At 43.8% G+C, this 16701-nt stretch overlaps 1 protein-coding gene across 1 annotated transcript in view; it reads left to right on the top strand.

The window, feature by feature from the left end:
* Positions 1–15317, top strand: part of LOC142922706 (NACHT, LRR and PYD domains-containing protein 3-like) — a 54536-nt gene extending 39219 nt beyond the window's left edge. Inside the window, exons 8-11 of the mRNA XM_076063526.1 lie at positions 9215–9298; positions 10106–10192; positions 13792–13875; positions 14684–15317. Coding sequence (XP_075919641.1) covers positions 9215–9298; positions 10106–10192; positions 13792–13875; positions 14684–14765 — 337 coding nt within the window. The 3' untranslated portion in view covers positions 14766–15317. The remainder of the gene's footprint in view (positions 1–9214; positions 9299–10105; positions 10193–13791; positions 13876–14683) is intronic.
* The last annotated feature ends 1384 nt before the right edge of the window (positions 15318–16701 follow it).

The following is a 16701-nucleotide window of genomic DNA, read 5'->3' as shown; positions in this document are numbered from 1 at the left end:
ACTTCAGAGACTGATAGCTGCCTTCTTCTGGTCGCAGAGGAAGCACCGTGTGGCTGCTGGTAACTTGGCCTTACCACTGCGGGAGGGCGGGCACGGTCTAGTGTGTGTATGGAGCCAGCTCTCTACATTTCGTCTACAAGCCGTACAGAGGTTTCTTTACACGGCCCCATCACCCATGTGGGGTTCCACAGCATCTTTTTTTCTGAATAACCTCGAGGGCCTTCAGTACAGCAAGCAGCTCTTCTTTATGGACATTAAAGGTATTCCATTCGCACAGATTCCCCACTTCTACAGGAGTATCCTATATACCTGGAGTTTCCTTGTCACCGCCAGACTAAATACACCCCAGTCACCATCAGAATTCGCTCACGAGCCGCTGTTATGGAACCCCAACATGGCACTACCCTCTCTTGTGGGCCCTGCCATGGAAAAACGCATGGTGGACGCACGTCTCACGAGGGTGGGCGATTTAGTGAAACCAGGCACGGAGGGGCAGTGGCTTCTCCTTGCTGAGATAATTGCAATGACCAAAATGCACTCAGTGAGACTCGCCGCAAAACTTGTGAATGGGATACGAAGGTCCTTCTCAACAGCAGTGGGGAGTGCGCCTGCTGTGAGTGTTGGTGATGAGTCAGCCGGCGGTGGCCCAGTGCCACCAAAACTGAATGTCGTCCCAGCACGGGAGCACACTCACCTCTTTTCCTCACAGCAGCACGGGGGGCACACCTCGGGGAATGACCAGGAGGGGTGCTTCTCAGGTGTAGACCGGAAAAAGCTGTACGCCCAAATGGTCGATTTCCTCCAACAAATAATAATGTCACGTAAGGGCTACGCTTGGAGGGACACGATGCCCTGCAGTGATCGCGTGAGGCCTCATTGGGAGCTGTTTTACTCAAATCCATCATACAAGCGCCACGGTGATCTTAGCTGGAGCATTGCCCATGGGACTGTGACCACGAACACATTCCTGGCACTTTTCACAGACACAAATCCTGAATGCAGATTCTGTGGTGAGCTCGAATAAATGGCACATCAATACGTACGCTGCAAAAGCCTAGACTCACTCTATAAGCTGGTACACAATATTATACTGAAATTAAATCTTCATTTCTCCCCCACAATTCTTATTTTTGGATATAGGGGGAACGAGGGTACCAAGGATATAGAGGGGTTGATTAACTTTATCATGAACAACACCAAACTGGCCATCTATAGGGCCATAAAATGCGCAATTGTCGGGAGCGGCTTCCCCAGCCACTGCCGCATCTTCAAGGCCTTGGTTTCTGCCAGAATTTGGCTGGAATTTCGGTACGCTCAGTTGACGAGGGGTGTCGCATCTTTTTCGATGCGTTGGGCTACCGAGGGTGCTTTGTGTAATGTGGCGAAAGCAGGGGATCTGGTGATGGATTTTTAAGGGTGATTTTTGTTTGCTGGTGTTTATGAACACAGTGGCACACAATGGGATTTATGGTGCATGGGAAAACCGTGTTATATCTTTTATTTAAAAAAGGGGGCGCATAAGCAAACAAAAAGACAAAAAAAGACGACATGATGAACGAAGCAAAGTATCGAAAGACCGAGCATCTTTCTGTTTCTTCTGATCGTTAAAAAAAGAGGGTGGGGCTGGGTGGGGAGGGAGGGAGGGTGGGGCTAGGCGGGGAGGGAGGGAGGGTGGGGCTGGGCGGGTAGGGAGGGAGGGTGGGGTTGGGCGGGGAGGGAGGGAGGGTGGGGCTGGGCGGGGAGGGAGGGAGGGTGGGGATGGGCGGGGAGGGAGGGAGGGTGGGGCTGCGCAGGGAGGGAGGGTGGGGTTGGGCGGGGAGGGAGGGAGGGTGGGGCTGGGCGGGTAGGGAGGGAGGGTGGGGTTGGGCGGGGAGGGAGCGAGGGTGGGGCTGCGCAGGGAGGAGGGAGGGTGGGGATGGGCGGGGAGGGAGGGTGGGGCTGGGCTGGGACGGGAGGGAGGGAGGGTGGGGCTGGGCGGGGAGGGGAGGGAAGGAGGGTGGGGCTGGGCGGGTAGGGAGGGAGGGTGGGGTTGAGCAGGGAGGGGCTGGTCACCCAGTGGTGCCCTTATGAAACTCAACGTTTAACCTACTTACGCCGGCTTGTGCCCGCCCTCACAGTCGGGCATATTTGCGAAATACACCATGCTGCCGTTGACCCTGGCCATTGACTGAGCAACCCAACGTTCCTACCAGCTCCCTCCGCAGGAATGTGTTTTATGACATACTTTAGTGCAACATTCACTGCCATTCAATTAACACAATATACAATTATACTCTGCTCATTTTTGTTCGTAAACAACTTGTGTTTGACAACAACAAATTTGTGTTTGATAACAACAACTGATGTTTGATAACAACAACTTGTTTGACAACAACAACTTGTGTTTGACAACAACAATTTGTGTTTGACAACAACAACTTGTTTTTGACAACAACAACTTGTTTTTGACAACTTGTTTTTGACAACAACTTGTTATTGACAACAACAACTTGTGTTAGACAACAACTTGTGGTTGACAACAACTTGTGGTTGACAACAACTTGTTTGATGACAACAACTTGTGTTTGACAACAACTTGTGTTTGACAACAACAACTTGTGGTTGACAACAACTTGTGATTGACAACAATTGGTGGTTGACAACAACTGGTGGTTGAGAACAACAACTTGTGTTTGACAACAACTTTTGTTTGACAACAACCTGTGTTTGACAACAACAACAACAACTTGTTTTTGACAACTTATGTTTGACAACATCTTGTGATTGAAAACTACAACTTGTTTGATGACAACAACGTGTGTTTGACAACAACAACTTGTGTTTAACAACAACTTGTGGTTGACAACAACTTGTGGTTGACACCAACTGGTGGTTGACAACAACTTGTGGTTGACAACAACTGCTGGTTGGCAACAACAACTTGTGTTTGACAACAACTTTTGTTTGACAACAACTGGTGGTTGACAACAACAACTTGTGTTTGACAACAGCAACTTGTGTTTGACAACAACCTGTGTTTGACAACAACAACTTGTTTTTGACAACAACTTATGTTTGACAACATCTTGTGTTTGACAACAACTTGTGGTTGACAGAACAAAACAACAACTTGTGATTGACAACAACAAATTGTGTTTGACAACAACAACAACTTGTGCTTGACAACAACAACTTGTGTTTGATAACAATAACAACTTGTGTTTGACAACAACAACTGTTTGACAACAACTTGTGTTTGACAACAACAACAACTTGTGCTTGACAACAACAACTTGTGCTTGACAACAACAACTTGTTTTTAACAACAACAACTTGTTTTGACAACAACAACAACTTGTGTTAGACAACAACTTGTGCTTGACAACGACAACTTGTTTGAGAACAGCAACTTTTGTTTGACAACAATTACTTGCGTTAGACAACAACAACAACATGTGTTTGACAACAACCTGTATTTGACAACAACAACTAGTGTTTGACAACAACAATTTGTGTTTGACAACAACAACTTGTGTTTGACAACAACAACTTGTGGTTGACAACTGGTGGTTGACAACAAAAACTTGTGTTTGACAACAACAACTTTTGTTTGACAACAACAACTGGTGGTTGACAACAACTTGTGGTTGACAACAACTTGTGGTTGACAACAACAACTTGTGGTTGACAACAACAACTTGTGTTTGACAACAACTTGTGGTTGACAACAACAACTTGTGTTTGACAACAACAACTTGTGGTTGACAACAACAACTTGTGGTTGACAACAACTTGTGGTTGACAACAACTTGTGGTTGACAACAACAACTTGTGGTTGACAACAACAACTTTTGTTTGACAACAACGTGTGTTTGACAACAGGAACTTGTGTTTGACAACAGGAACTTATGTTTGACAACAACTTGTGTTTGACAACAACTTGTGATTGAAAACAACAACTTGTGATTGACAACAACAACTTGTGGTTGACAACAAGTGGTGGTTTGACAACAACAACTTGTGTTTGACAACAACTTTTGTTTGTTAACAACAACTGGTGGTTGACAACAACAACTTGTGTTTGACAACAGCAACTTGTGTTTGACAACAACTTGTGGTTGACAACAAGTGGTGGTTTGACAACAACTTGTGTTTGACAACAACTTTTGTTTGACAACAACAACTGGTGGCTGACAACAACAACTTGTGTTTGACAACAGCAACTTGTGTTTGACAACAACCTGTGTTTGACAACAACTTGTTTTTGACAACAACTTATGTTTGACAACATCTTGCGATTGAACACAACAACTTGTGATTGACAACAACAACAACTTGTGTTTGACAACAACAACTTGTGTTTCACAACATCAACGTGTGTTTGACAACAACAACTTGTATTTCACAACATCAACGTATGTTTGACAATAACAACGTGTGTTTGACCACAACAACTTGTGTTTGATAACAACAACAACAACAACTTATGATTGACAACAACAACTTGTTTGACAACAACTTGTGTTTGACAACAACAACTTGTGATTGACAACAACAACTTGTGTTTGACAACAACAACTTGTGTTTCACAACATCAACGTGTGTTTGACAACAACAACTTGTCTTTCACAACATCAACGTATGTTTGACAATAACAACGTGTGTTTGACCACAACAACTTGTGTTTGATAACAACAACAACTTATGATTGACAACAACAACTTGTTTGACAACAACTTGTGTTTGACAACAACAACTTGTGTTTGACAACAACAACTTGTTTTTAACAACAACTTGTTTTTGACAACAACAACTTGTGTTAGACAACAACTTGTGGTTGACAACAACAACAACAACAACATGTGCTTGACAACGACAACTTGTTTGATAACAACTTTTGTTTAACAACAATAACTTGCGTTAGACAACAACAACATGTGTTTGACAACAACAACCTGTGTTTGACAACTTGTGGTTGACAACAACTTGTGTTTGACAACAACAATTTGTGTTTGACAACAACAACTTGTGTTTGATAACAACAACAACTTGTGGTTGACAACAACTTGTGGTTGACACCTGGTGGTTGACAACAAAAACTTTTGTTTGACAACAACAAATGGTGGTTGACAACAACTTGTGGTTGACAACAACTGGTGGTTGACAACAACAACTGGTGGTTGACAACAACAACTTGTGTTTGACAACAACTTTTGTTTGACAACAACAACTGGTGGTTGAGAACAACAACTGGTGGTTGACAACAACAACTGGTGGTTGACAACAACAACTTGTGTTTGACAACAGCAACTTGTGTTTGACAACAACCTGTGTTTGACAACAACAACTTGTTTTTGACAACAACTTGTGTTTGACAACAGCAACTTGTTTGATGACAACAACTTGTGTTTGACAACAACTTGTGTTTGACAACAACTTGTGTTTGACAACAACTTGTGTTTGACAACAACAACTTGTGGTTGACAACAACTCGTGGTTGACAACAACAACTCGTGGTTGACAACAACAACTTGTGTTTGACAACAACTTTTGTTTGACAACAACTTGTGTTTGACAACAACTTGTGGTTGACAGAACAACTTGTGTTAGACAACAACTTGTGGTTGACAACAACAACTTGTGCTTCACAACGACAACTTGTTTGATAACAACAACTTTTGTTTGACAACAATAACTTGCGTTAGACAACAACAACAACAACCTGTGTTTGACAACAACAACAACCTGTGTTTGACAACAACTTGTGTTTGACAACAACAATTTGTGTTTGACAACAACAACTTGTGTAAGACAACAACAACTTGTGTAAGACAACAACAACTTGTGGTTGACAACAACAACTTTTGTTTGACAACAACTGGTGGTTGACAACAACAACTGGTGGTTGACAACAACAACAACTTGTGTCTGGCAACAGCAACAACTTGTGTTTGACAACAACAACTTGTTTGACAACAACAACTTGTTTGACAACAACAACTTGTTTGACAACAACTTGTTTTTGACAACAACTTGTTTTTGACAACAACTTGTGTTTGATGACAACAACTTGTGTTAGACAACACCAGCTTGTGGTTGACAACAACTTGTGGTTGACAACTGGTGGTTGACAAAAAAAACTTGTGTTTGACAACAACAACTTTTGTTTGACAACAACAACTTGTGTTTGACAACAACCTGTGTTTGACAACAACAACTTGTTTTTGACAACAACTTATGTTTGACAACATTTTGTGATTGAAAACAACAACTTGTTTGATGACGACAACTTGTTTTTGACAACAACTTGTGGTTGTCAACAACTTGTGGTTGACAACAACAACTTGTGTTTGACAACAACCTGTGTTTGACAACAACAACTTTCAACAGCAACTTGTTTTTGACAAGAACTTATGTTTAACAACATCTTGTGATTGAAAACAACAACTTTTGATTGACAACAACTTGTGTTTGACAACAAGAACTTGTGTTTCACAACAACAACGTGTGTTTGACAACAACGTGTGTTTGACAACAACGTGTGTTTGATAACAACAACTTGTGTTTGACAACAACAACTTGTGTTTGATAACAACTTGTTTGACAACAACAACAGCTTGTGTTTGACAACAACAACTTGTGTTAGACAACAACTTGTGGTTAACAACAACTTGTGGTTAACAACAACTTGTGGTTGACAACAACAACAACTTGTGTTTGACAACAACAACTTGTGTTTGACAACAACAACTTGTGTTAGACAACAACTTGTGGTTGACAACAACAACTTGTGTTAGACAACAACTTGTGGTTGACAACAACAACTTGTGTTAGACAACAACTTGTGGTTGACAACAACAATTTGTGTTAGACAACAACAACTTGTGTTTGACAACTGGTGGTTGACAACAAAAACTTGTGTTTGAAAACAACAACTTTTCTTTGACAACAACTTGTGGTTGACAACAACAACTGGTGGTTGACAACAACAACTGGTGGTTGACAACAACAACTGGTGGTTGACAACAACAACTTGTGTTTGACAACATTTTGTGATTGAAAAAAACAACTTGTGATTGACAACAACTTGTGTTTGACAACAACAACTTGTGTTTGACAACAACCTGTGTTTGACAACAACAACTTGTTTTTGACAACAACTTATGTTTGACAACATTTTGTGATTGAAAACAACAACTTGTTTGATGACGACAACTTGTTTTTGACAACAACTTGTGGTTGTCAACAACTTGTGGTTGACAACAACAACTTGTGTTTGACAACAACCTGTGTTTGACAACAACAACTTTCAACAGCAACTTGTTTTTGACAAGAACTTATGTTTAACAACATCTTGTGATTGAAAACAACAACTTGTGATTGACAACAACTTGTGTTTGACAACAAGAACTTGTGTTTCACAACAACAACGTGTGTTTGACAACAACGTGTGTTTGACAACAACGTGTGTTTGATAACAACAACTTGTGTTTGACAACAACAACTTGTGTTTGATAATAACAACTTGTTTGACAACAACAACAGCTTGTGTTTGACAACAACAACTTGTGTTAGACAACAACTTGTGGTTAACAACAACTTGTGGTTAACAACAACTTGTGGTTAACAACAACTTGTGGTTGACAACAACAACAACTTGTGTTTGACAACAACAACTTGTGTTTGACAACAACAACTTGTGTTAGACAACAACTTGTGGTTGACAACAACAACTTGTGTTAGACAACAACTTGTGGTTGACAACAACAACTTGTGTTAGACAACAACTTGTGGTTGACAACAACAATTTGTGTTAGACAACAACAACTTGTGTTTGACAACTGGTGGTTGACAACAAAAACTTGTGTTTGAAAACAACAACTTTTCTTTGACAACAACTGGTGGTTGACAACAACAACTGGTGGTTGACAACAACAACTGGTGGTTGACAACAACAACTGGTGGTTGACAACAACAACTTGTGTTTGACAACATTTTGTGATTGAAAAAAACAACTTGTGATTGACAACAACTTGTGTTTGACAACAACAACTTGTGTCTGACAACAGCAACAACTTGTGTTTGATAACAACAACTTGTGTTTGACAACAACTTGTGTTTGATGACAACAACTTGTGTTTGACAACAACTTGTGTTTGACAACAACAACTTGTGTTTGACAACAACTGGTGTTTGACAATAACAACTTGTGGTTGACAACAACAACTTTTGTTTGACAATCGTCGGACTGATGCAGCCTTAAGACCGGTGCTCTGGCGAACGGAGGATCGCACTGCATATTTTCTATGACTGTAGTTATTCGTTATGAAAAAATTATATACGTTCAGTATTTTCATTGTTTAAGTTGGTGTATGTAGTGTGTAATGTACTATATTTTTTATTTGATACGGAAATGGGAGGATGTTCTGAGGAAATTGAGAAGATATGGGAAAAGTTGTAGTGGAAATGCCAATATGCAGGCCAGGTGCTAATTTACTTTGTGCTCAGACAGTTGTTACTGGGGGTTTCCTTTCAATTACGTTGTGATGAAATGGTAAATGAAACGCTTTCAGATATGACCGCTTATAGGAAGATGCAAAATCGAAAATAAATCATGATTATTTGATCTTTATATACATACACAGAGATTTTACAGAGAGCCTTTTGCAGACTTTTGGTCATCTACTGTTAAGGGTCACCTAATGAAGGCCAGAACGGCACATGAGGGGTTGGGAGGCCAGCACCACACTCGGCCAACTAATGTTTACTTACTGCACCAGGTAGTAATTAAGGCTGAGTCGACCTAGGTGAGGTCCACGGCCTTTTTAGATATTCATCAATGAAGTTAGCTGTGAGCGGCAATCGAAGCAGGTTTGTGGCTCGCTGTTCTAACCACTGCACCACTGCTTCCCACGTGCATGCACACAAATATGCATACACTAAGATACACATGTACCAAACACGCATAGAGATGTACTAACGCAAATGCACACATAGTAGACATTCACACACACATCACATTAACCCAAAAACCTAAACAGCAGTTGCTATTTGCAAGCTCCTATTAAAGTTGACATGAGGTTCATTTGTGCACAGTATCCACAAACACGACCCTCAACCACTGTCCCATCAACCACCACCACCTCTCACTACCCCTCACCATCCCCCACTATCTGCCTAGAGTCTCTACCCATCCTCTTTGCAACCACTCACACCACCTCTTATCTCCCTGCAGCCTGTATCAGTGCTCACTGACGGACAAGTCGGGTTTCTTTCTCAGTGTCATCCTCAAGGCCAACACAGGTTTGAAGAGTCTCAAGTAAGCTCTGCTGTTCGTTTCTCACATTTGCTCTGTGGACGAACTGTGCTAATTATTGGTGCAACATGTTGTGAAGTAAACATTGAAATATGAAAACAGCAATCTTGCTGTCTCTACATGGCAAGGCTGAGCAATATCTTTGTCGATGCCCAAATCATGCAGAATGCACCAAACCCAATAAGAATTGAGACTGGATAGAGCCTGATTGGGAGGCCCCCATGTATTATTCGGTGCTATGTGCTACAGGAAAACTTTGTGGACAGCAGAGGGCAGGGAAGCAAAATTACTATAAGATGCTTATATCATACTTAAACATTTACGGGAGGCTGGCTTACACAATTCTTGCTTAATCGAGTCCACTTTAAAAATGTTTTACTGTAACCTTAACACATTTGTTTAATTTAACACATAGGCTAAAGCAATATTCATTTTCACAACATTGTTAGCAGACACATTAATTGTAAACATCTCCCTGTGTTCCTCGATGAAAATGTACTTCACTTGTGTGTGACCCTCTGTTGCAACTTTGTGTTTATATAAACGCAAACGCTTTTCATATTAAAAAGGTACAGTGCAGTATAATTGAATGAATTATCGTGAGTTAACTGATAATTGTGAATGCCACCTATTATATATAAAATGTCTAACAGAAGCATTAAACAATGAGCAGCTTTGCTCATGAACGTGTGTGCTCTAGTCACGTGCACCGCCATTGTGAGTGTCCCTCACTCACCACGTGTTTGACTCCGCGGTACCCGCGGGCTCAGTGAGTCAGCGCTGTCCCTTCTCCCGTCCACCCGGGTTTAGGCTGCGTGACAACAAGATCGGAGACAGCGGACTCCAACTTTTAGCGGACGAGATGTTGGGGAGAGAAGGGAGTTTGAAGTGGTTAGAGTGAGTAATGTCCTGATGCACACACACTTATATAAGTACACGTAAACAAATATATACACACACATGCGGATATAAAATACAGTATTACTACTATAATAGCCCAGAAATGTGCGTAACGCGCGTGATGTCACTCCACATGCCACACCCCCCCGTCATTAATAATAAAATAATCATGAGCGGGTGGATTTTTACACTCACGCAGGTCGAGCAGAAATTTGTTTTACGCAAATTCGCTTTAAATTTGACGTTTTTTTAAATTATAAGTTAACCAAATAAATAACTCTCCACAGACGTTTCTTTACAAAAAGTGACGGGGGGGGGAGCTCCATGTGGAGTGACGTCATCCGCTCATGATTATTAATGAGGGGGTGGCAGCGGGGTCCACATGAGTGACGTCATCCGCTCATGATTATTTATGGTGGGGAGCTCCATGTGGAATGACGTCATCCGCTCTTGATTATTAATGAGGGAGTGGGGGGGCGTGGTCCACATGAGTGATGGCATTATCTCATGATTATTGATGAGGGGGGGAAGCTCCATGTGGAGTAACGTCATCCGCTCATGATTATTAATGAGGGAGTTGTGTCCCGCGCGTGATGTCACTCCACATGCCGCACCCCCCGTCATGAAGAAGGTCGAGCGGAAATATATTTTTCGCAAATTCACTTTCAATTTGACGTTTCTTTATTGAAAGTGAATCTAATAAATAATTATACGCAGCACAAAGTGGATTTGGGGTCTTTATTTTTTTATTCAGCACTTGAAACAAAAGGTAAGTCTAATTTATGCTTCTACATTTTGGTTAAATAGACATTTCTCGTTGATTTTCCAGATATTGTACTGCAATCCAATTTATTTGAACCCCAGCAACTGAAAGCAGAAGAGAGCAGTGAATTAGAACAAATTTAAGGTCAGTTATATACAGTGCTAAGGTGAAATGCAGTGAAGTGTTACTGGTAGGAACCTCTGGTTACACCAGCCAACAGGGGATTATTGTGTCCGTCCGTCGTGCATACAAAAATGGGAGGTGTGGGGCTGGGTGGAGAGGGGAGGGTGGGGGGGGGCTGGGTAGGGAGGGAGGCTGGGTGGGGAGAGTGGGGAGGGGAGGGGCTGAGTGGGGCGGGGCTTGGTGGGGAGGTTGGGGAGGGGCTGGATGGGGAGGGGAGGGTGGGAAGAGTGGGGAGGGGCTGGGTGGGGAGGGCGGGGAGGGGCTTGGTGGGGAGGGTGGGGAGGGGCTGGGAGGGGAGGGTGGGGAGGGGCTGAGTGGGGCGGGGCTGGGTGAGGAGGTTCGGGAGGGGCTGGATGGGGAGGGATGGGTGGGGAGAGTGGGGAAGGGAGGGGGGGAGGGGCTGAGTGGGGAGGGGCTAGGTGGGGAGGGGCTGGGTGTGGAGGGAGGGTCGGGGCTGGGTGGGGACGGAGGGGCTGGGTGGGGAGGGTAGGGAGGGGAGGATGGGGAGGGGCTGAGTGGGGAGGGGCTGGGTGGGGCTGGGCGGGGAGGGAGGGAGGGAGGGTGGGGCTCTTCGGGGAGGGAGGGAGGGTGGGGCTCTTCGGGGAGGGAGGGAGGGTGGGGCTCTTCGGGGAGGGAGGGAGGGTGGGGCTCTTCGGGGAGGGAGGGAGGGTGGGGCTCTTCGGGGAGGGAGGGAGGGAGGGTGGGGCTCTTCGGGGAGGGAGGGAGGGTGGGGCTCTTCGGGGAGGGAGGGAGGGAGGGTGGGGCTCTTCGGGGAGGGAGGGAGGGTGGGGCTCTTCGGGGAGGGAGCGAGGGTGAGGCTGGGCAGGGAGGGGATCACCCCGTGGTGCCCTTATAAAACTCAACGTTTAACCAACTCACGCCGGCTTGTGCCCGCCCTCACAGTCGGGCATATTTGCGGAATACACCACGCCACCGTTGACCCTGGCCATTGACCGAGCAATCCAACGTTCCTACCAGCTCCCTCCGTAGGAATGTGTTTCATGACATTCTTTCCTGCAAGATTCACTACCATTCAATTAACAATTATACTCTGCTCATTTTTGTTCGTAAATATTACACCTTCCATCATTTGATGGGCAAGGAAGCTAGTAGCAGAATGTTGTATTTTAACATCTATTATAACTTTTTTATGCAATCATCAATTAAGTTATTAACCACACTTATTACAACACTTTTAACCACTATAAATAACAATACAATTACAATTGTCACTACCGATTCTAACCAATGATATTGTTTCAAACTATATTATGTTAATACAGTAGATCATCGATTATCAAGCAGCATCGGGGAGAAGGGAGTACTGGATTTTCAATAACACCAGATAATCGCGTCATTATTTAAAACAGCTTATTTTTGCAGGTTCTTGAATAAGATTATGGTTATAGGTGCTCTTTATATTTTTAATATTTTAAATAGTTTACGATATGAAAATCGCTTAAATATATATAAGAATAAACTAAATAAATATCCTGCTGTAAAAAGTTACTATTTACTGTCCCGCACTCACCACTCCACTATCGAAGACTCTGCATGCAGTGATGTGCGTACAATGCTCGTTTTCAACAACTTGTGTTTGACAACAACGACTTGTTTTTGACAACAACGACTTGTGTTTGACAACAACGACTTGTGTTTGACAACAACGACTTGTGTTTGACAACAACAACTTGTGTTTGACAATCGTCAGACTGATGCAGCCTTCAGATCAGTGCTCTGGCAAACGCCGAATTGCACGCAATTTTCGGCAGATCGCGCTGTATATTTATTGTTCCTATGACTAGTTATTAGTCATGAAAAAATTATATGCGTGCAGTATTTTCATTGTTTAAGTTGTATGTAGTGTATGATGTATTGTGTATATTATTTGACACTGAAATAAAGGATAGCTACTTGTTTTGTCACGCACATGGTGCCGATCGCCGGACTGGTACAGCCTTTGGAGCGGTTTTACCAGTTTCACCGGATGTTGGAAGCCAGATGGGCACACTGGATATTATCGATGATCATCAGTATTTAACGGCATAGATTACAATTAAGAATGTATTGTCATGAACGGCTGCAATCTTGGCATTAATTGCCCACCCATACGTTTACATTAGATAACACCACAACCTGACCGTTATTAAAGCCATAAAGTCACCAATGGCTCTTATACGCCACCCCTATACATTTGAACATTATTTTAACCTTACCCAATATACGGTTTAAACCAGCCTTGGCCTCGTGATGGGTAGCGTGGACATCTGTGAAAAATAGTTTTTTAGCTTTTCAGATTCTCCAATATAAATAATTATTCAGATTTAGATTCTGGCTCCTCTGCCTGTATCTAGTGGCCTTTCATGGACCAATGCGATTTTTTATACAAAATATTGCAGACCTCGCCAAATGCGGTGGGTTACGTTCCTGTAAAATTCCATGTTGGACAAAGCCGCATTAAACAATTAATAGACAAATAAGGTTACATTCCTGGGTCCGAAATTATTACTCCCTCCCTCTGTTTCGCTGATTCTACGAGGTTTCCACCCTTATTGTACTAAAATATGTTGAGTTGCTCTCCATTTCTTGTGAGTGTGTACACTTTTTATTTTCCAGTGTCACCCACTCAGTGCCTCTTCTCTCCCTGCAGTCTGTGGCTCTGCTCACTGACAGACAAATCGATCCCAGCTCTCCATGACATCATGATCACCAACAAAGCATTGAGGGAGCTCGGGTAAGTTATGCTGCTCGTGTCTCATACGCGCTCTGATTGTTGCTACAGACAAAACAACTTAGATTCGTCAGTAACACTGTGGCCTTAGGAGGAGAAAATATGAAAAAGACAAAGTTTTGGAAATGGACCTTCACAGCATGTTTGTGTGCTATGAGAGCCATTGCCAGAAGTGGAGTGAGTAGTGGAGTGTATTCCAGTGCATTTAATATTATCTTTGGTTCTTTCGGTAAAGTCACGTAGAAAATTTAATCAAATAATAATAGAATAGACGTTTCGATTGCAACAATAGCAACCATCATCAGGTAAGAATGAAAAAAAAAGTAAACTTATAAACACAATGCAACACAACACAGAACCAAACAACACAACAGCCAACACGCCACCAAGCTGACCCCACTCCTCCAAACAATGACAATATTCATTATCAGACCAGTGAACATGACCAAACGACTGAGGAATGTGCCTGATCTTAAATCTGCAAGATAAGCAGGATTTAGCCTGGAGTGCTTAAATGGGTGACCACTGCGCTAACCACAGGCGTTATAGGCAGCAGAGCTAAGTTGTGGGCAACAGACTGCAGTGTGCAGCACAATCCACCCTTGAACTATTCTACGATCCTAGATCTGCAGTCCCTGCCATCACAGACCTGCACTGACCCGCGTGGTGAAGTATGGTGAAACAGCTCTAATAGCATGAGGAGACCTTCATCCAGAGTGGTTGTTGTGGGTTGCATGGGTCTCGAACGGTGCGGAGCTGCCCGAGTCTCCGTGTGAACCCGTGTCAGCGTGAACCTCTCTCTGTGTTGCAGGGTGGAGTGCAATGACTTCAGTGAGGAGGGGAAGAAGGAGCTGAGGAGCAAATGGACTCCCAGAGGAGGCCTGCGTTTGTAGATTTAAGCGGAGAGGCGACGCTGGCCCTGCAACAGACGGAGCTGCCCCACGTGCAACTCGCACAGCAGCCCGGCGCATTTCACCTCAACAGCTCCGATCACCGGCACCGACTCTGAGCCTGACTGAGACGACAATGAGCGGGGAGCTTTCTCTCTCTGTGAACCCCACACGAAGCCAAGGGTGAACGCGGCTCCAAGATTCTGATGAGCGTGGTGATTCCGATGATGTGTAACTGTATTTATGAATGAGGTGTAGGGAAGCAATGTTGGGGGTAGTGGGGGAGGGGTGGCAGGGGGAATGCGGAGGGTTGCGGGGAAGGGGGTAATTTTCAATGGTCTGGCAGCTCACCTGTTACGTCACGTAGCTACAAATATTATCATAAATTTTGCATTTGTCACAATGCCATACACACCATACAAATCGTACACCTGATATTTTTTTGCTTATAACTTGCCCATTGCTTTCATCTTCATTCTTGTGTCAACTCACGTTAAAATGTCTTCTTTGTTATTGTGTAAACTCAAGTTCAAATACACCATTTTTTTAATATCACCTTCCTATTATTACATTACTTATCTTTACTTACAGCTTTCGTTACTGCAGGATTTCGTATTCTTTGCCGCCCGGTTAAAACTGCATGACTGGGAGTTGGAGCCATTCCCTCTAAACCTTCGGGTGCGACAGACATGTCCTCCGGCTCCCACATTAATTTACATATATTTTTACCACGTACTTCCTGAAGCCTTCTATCTGCTACAGCTACAATCGGAGGCTGATTAATGCCCAGGTGTGGTCAAGGGATGGCTCCCTATTGCTCAACCATGTTACGTTTGCCGATGATCTGGTAATTGCTGCTTGCTCAGAAGAGGAGTTGGAGGCGTTGCTGCTGAACCTTGAGCTTTCTGCTAAGAGGTGGGGCCTTACCATCAGCCCCACCAAAACAACTCCCAATTGGTGATAGGGCAGTTGTGGAGAGAGTGGAGAGTTTCCCATACCTGGGCAGTGTATTGATGATTGGCTCCGGTTAACCAGCAGAGGTCTCACTCCAAATCAGTTGTGTGGCATTATCTTTTCATCGGTTGCATAATTCTGTGTGGAAGCTACCTGGTCTGTCGCTTTGAACTAATTTCGAGGTCTTCTCGGCTACAGTCATTCCCTCACTTATCTATGCTTGCGAAACTTGGAGAATAGATGGTACAGGAGGATATGGAGCTGAGTGGACTTGCCGATGACTGGTACCAGTGGTGTCAAGATCAGCCTCTGTGAAAGAGGCTCTTGAAGGACGCTACTGGGCAGTTGGAGGCAGTCGCCCTCCAACAACAACGGAGAGGGGGAGGAGCAACGCTCACAACAACGAGCAGAGCGCCGGGTGGCTAAAGCACAGCAAGTTAACACAGTAGGGGGCACAGGTGGTGCATCGGCCAGTCATCTCAGTCATTTCAGTTGACCCGTGGAACCTGAGTCTGCCCCGTGACCTCCTGCCAACAGGCTTTCGACACTTCACGTGACCTCAAAGTGCACATAGACTAGCACAAGCGTCGTGGTGACATCACCGCCACTTAGTGGCGAATCGCGGTTGTTGGGTGAATGAGTGTGTGGATGAATGTGTGACTAAGTCACTTTGTGCGAGTTAATGTGTGTGTGTGAATGTGTGAGTGTCTGTGGGCGAGTGAATGAGTGTGTGAGTGACTGAATGTGTAAGTGAGTATGTGAGGGAGTGTGTGAGTAAGTGAGTGTGTGGGCGAGTGAGCGTGTGAGTGAGTGAGAGAGTATGTGAGTGAGTGTGTATAGCCTGTGGGGAGCCTTTGTGTCTGTGTATTAATATATACACACACTTAGAGTTAGACTCACGTAGACTCTGCAAAGACAAAGATCTCCCGTATAGCCTGTAACAGACAGGGGCAAGTGTTGCTAGCGAATAGTGCCTATGAGGGCC

This window comes from Petromyzon marinus, unplaced genomic scaffold, assembly GCF_048934315.1.
Source record: "Petromyzon marinus isolate PM22_M1 ecotype Great Lakes invasive population unplaced genomic scaffold, UKy_Petmar_22M1.pri1.0 PM_Scaffold_141, whole genome shotgun sequence".
Lineage (NCBI taxonomy): Eukaryota > Metazoa > Chordata > Hyperoartia > Petromyzontiformes > Petromyzontidae > Petromyzon > Petromyzon marinus.
Note: the sequence above shows the minus strand (reverse complement) of the source record. Positions and strands in the feature narration are given on the sequence as shown.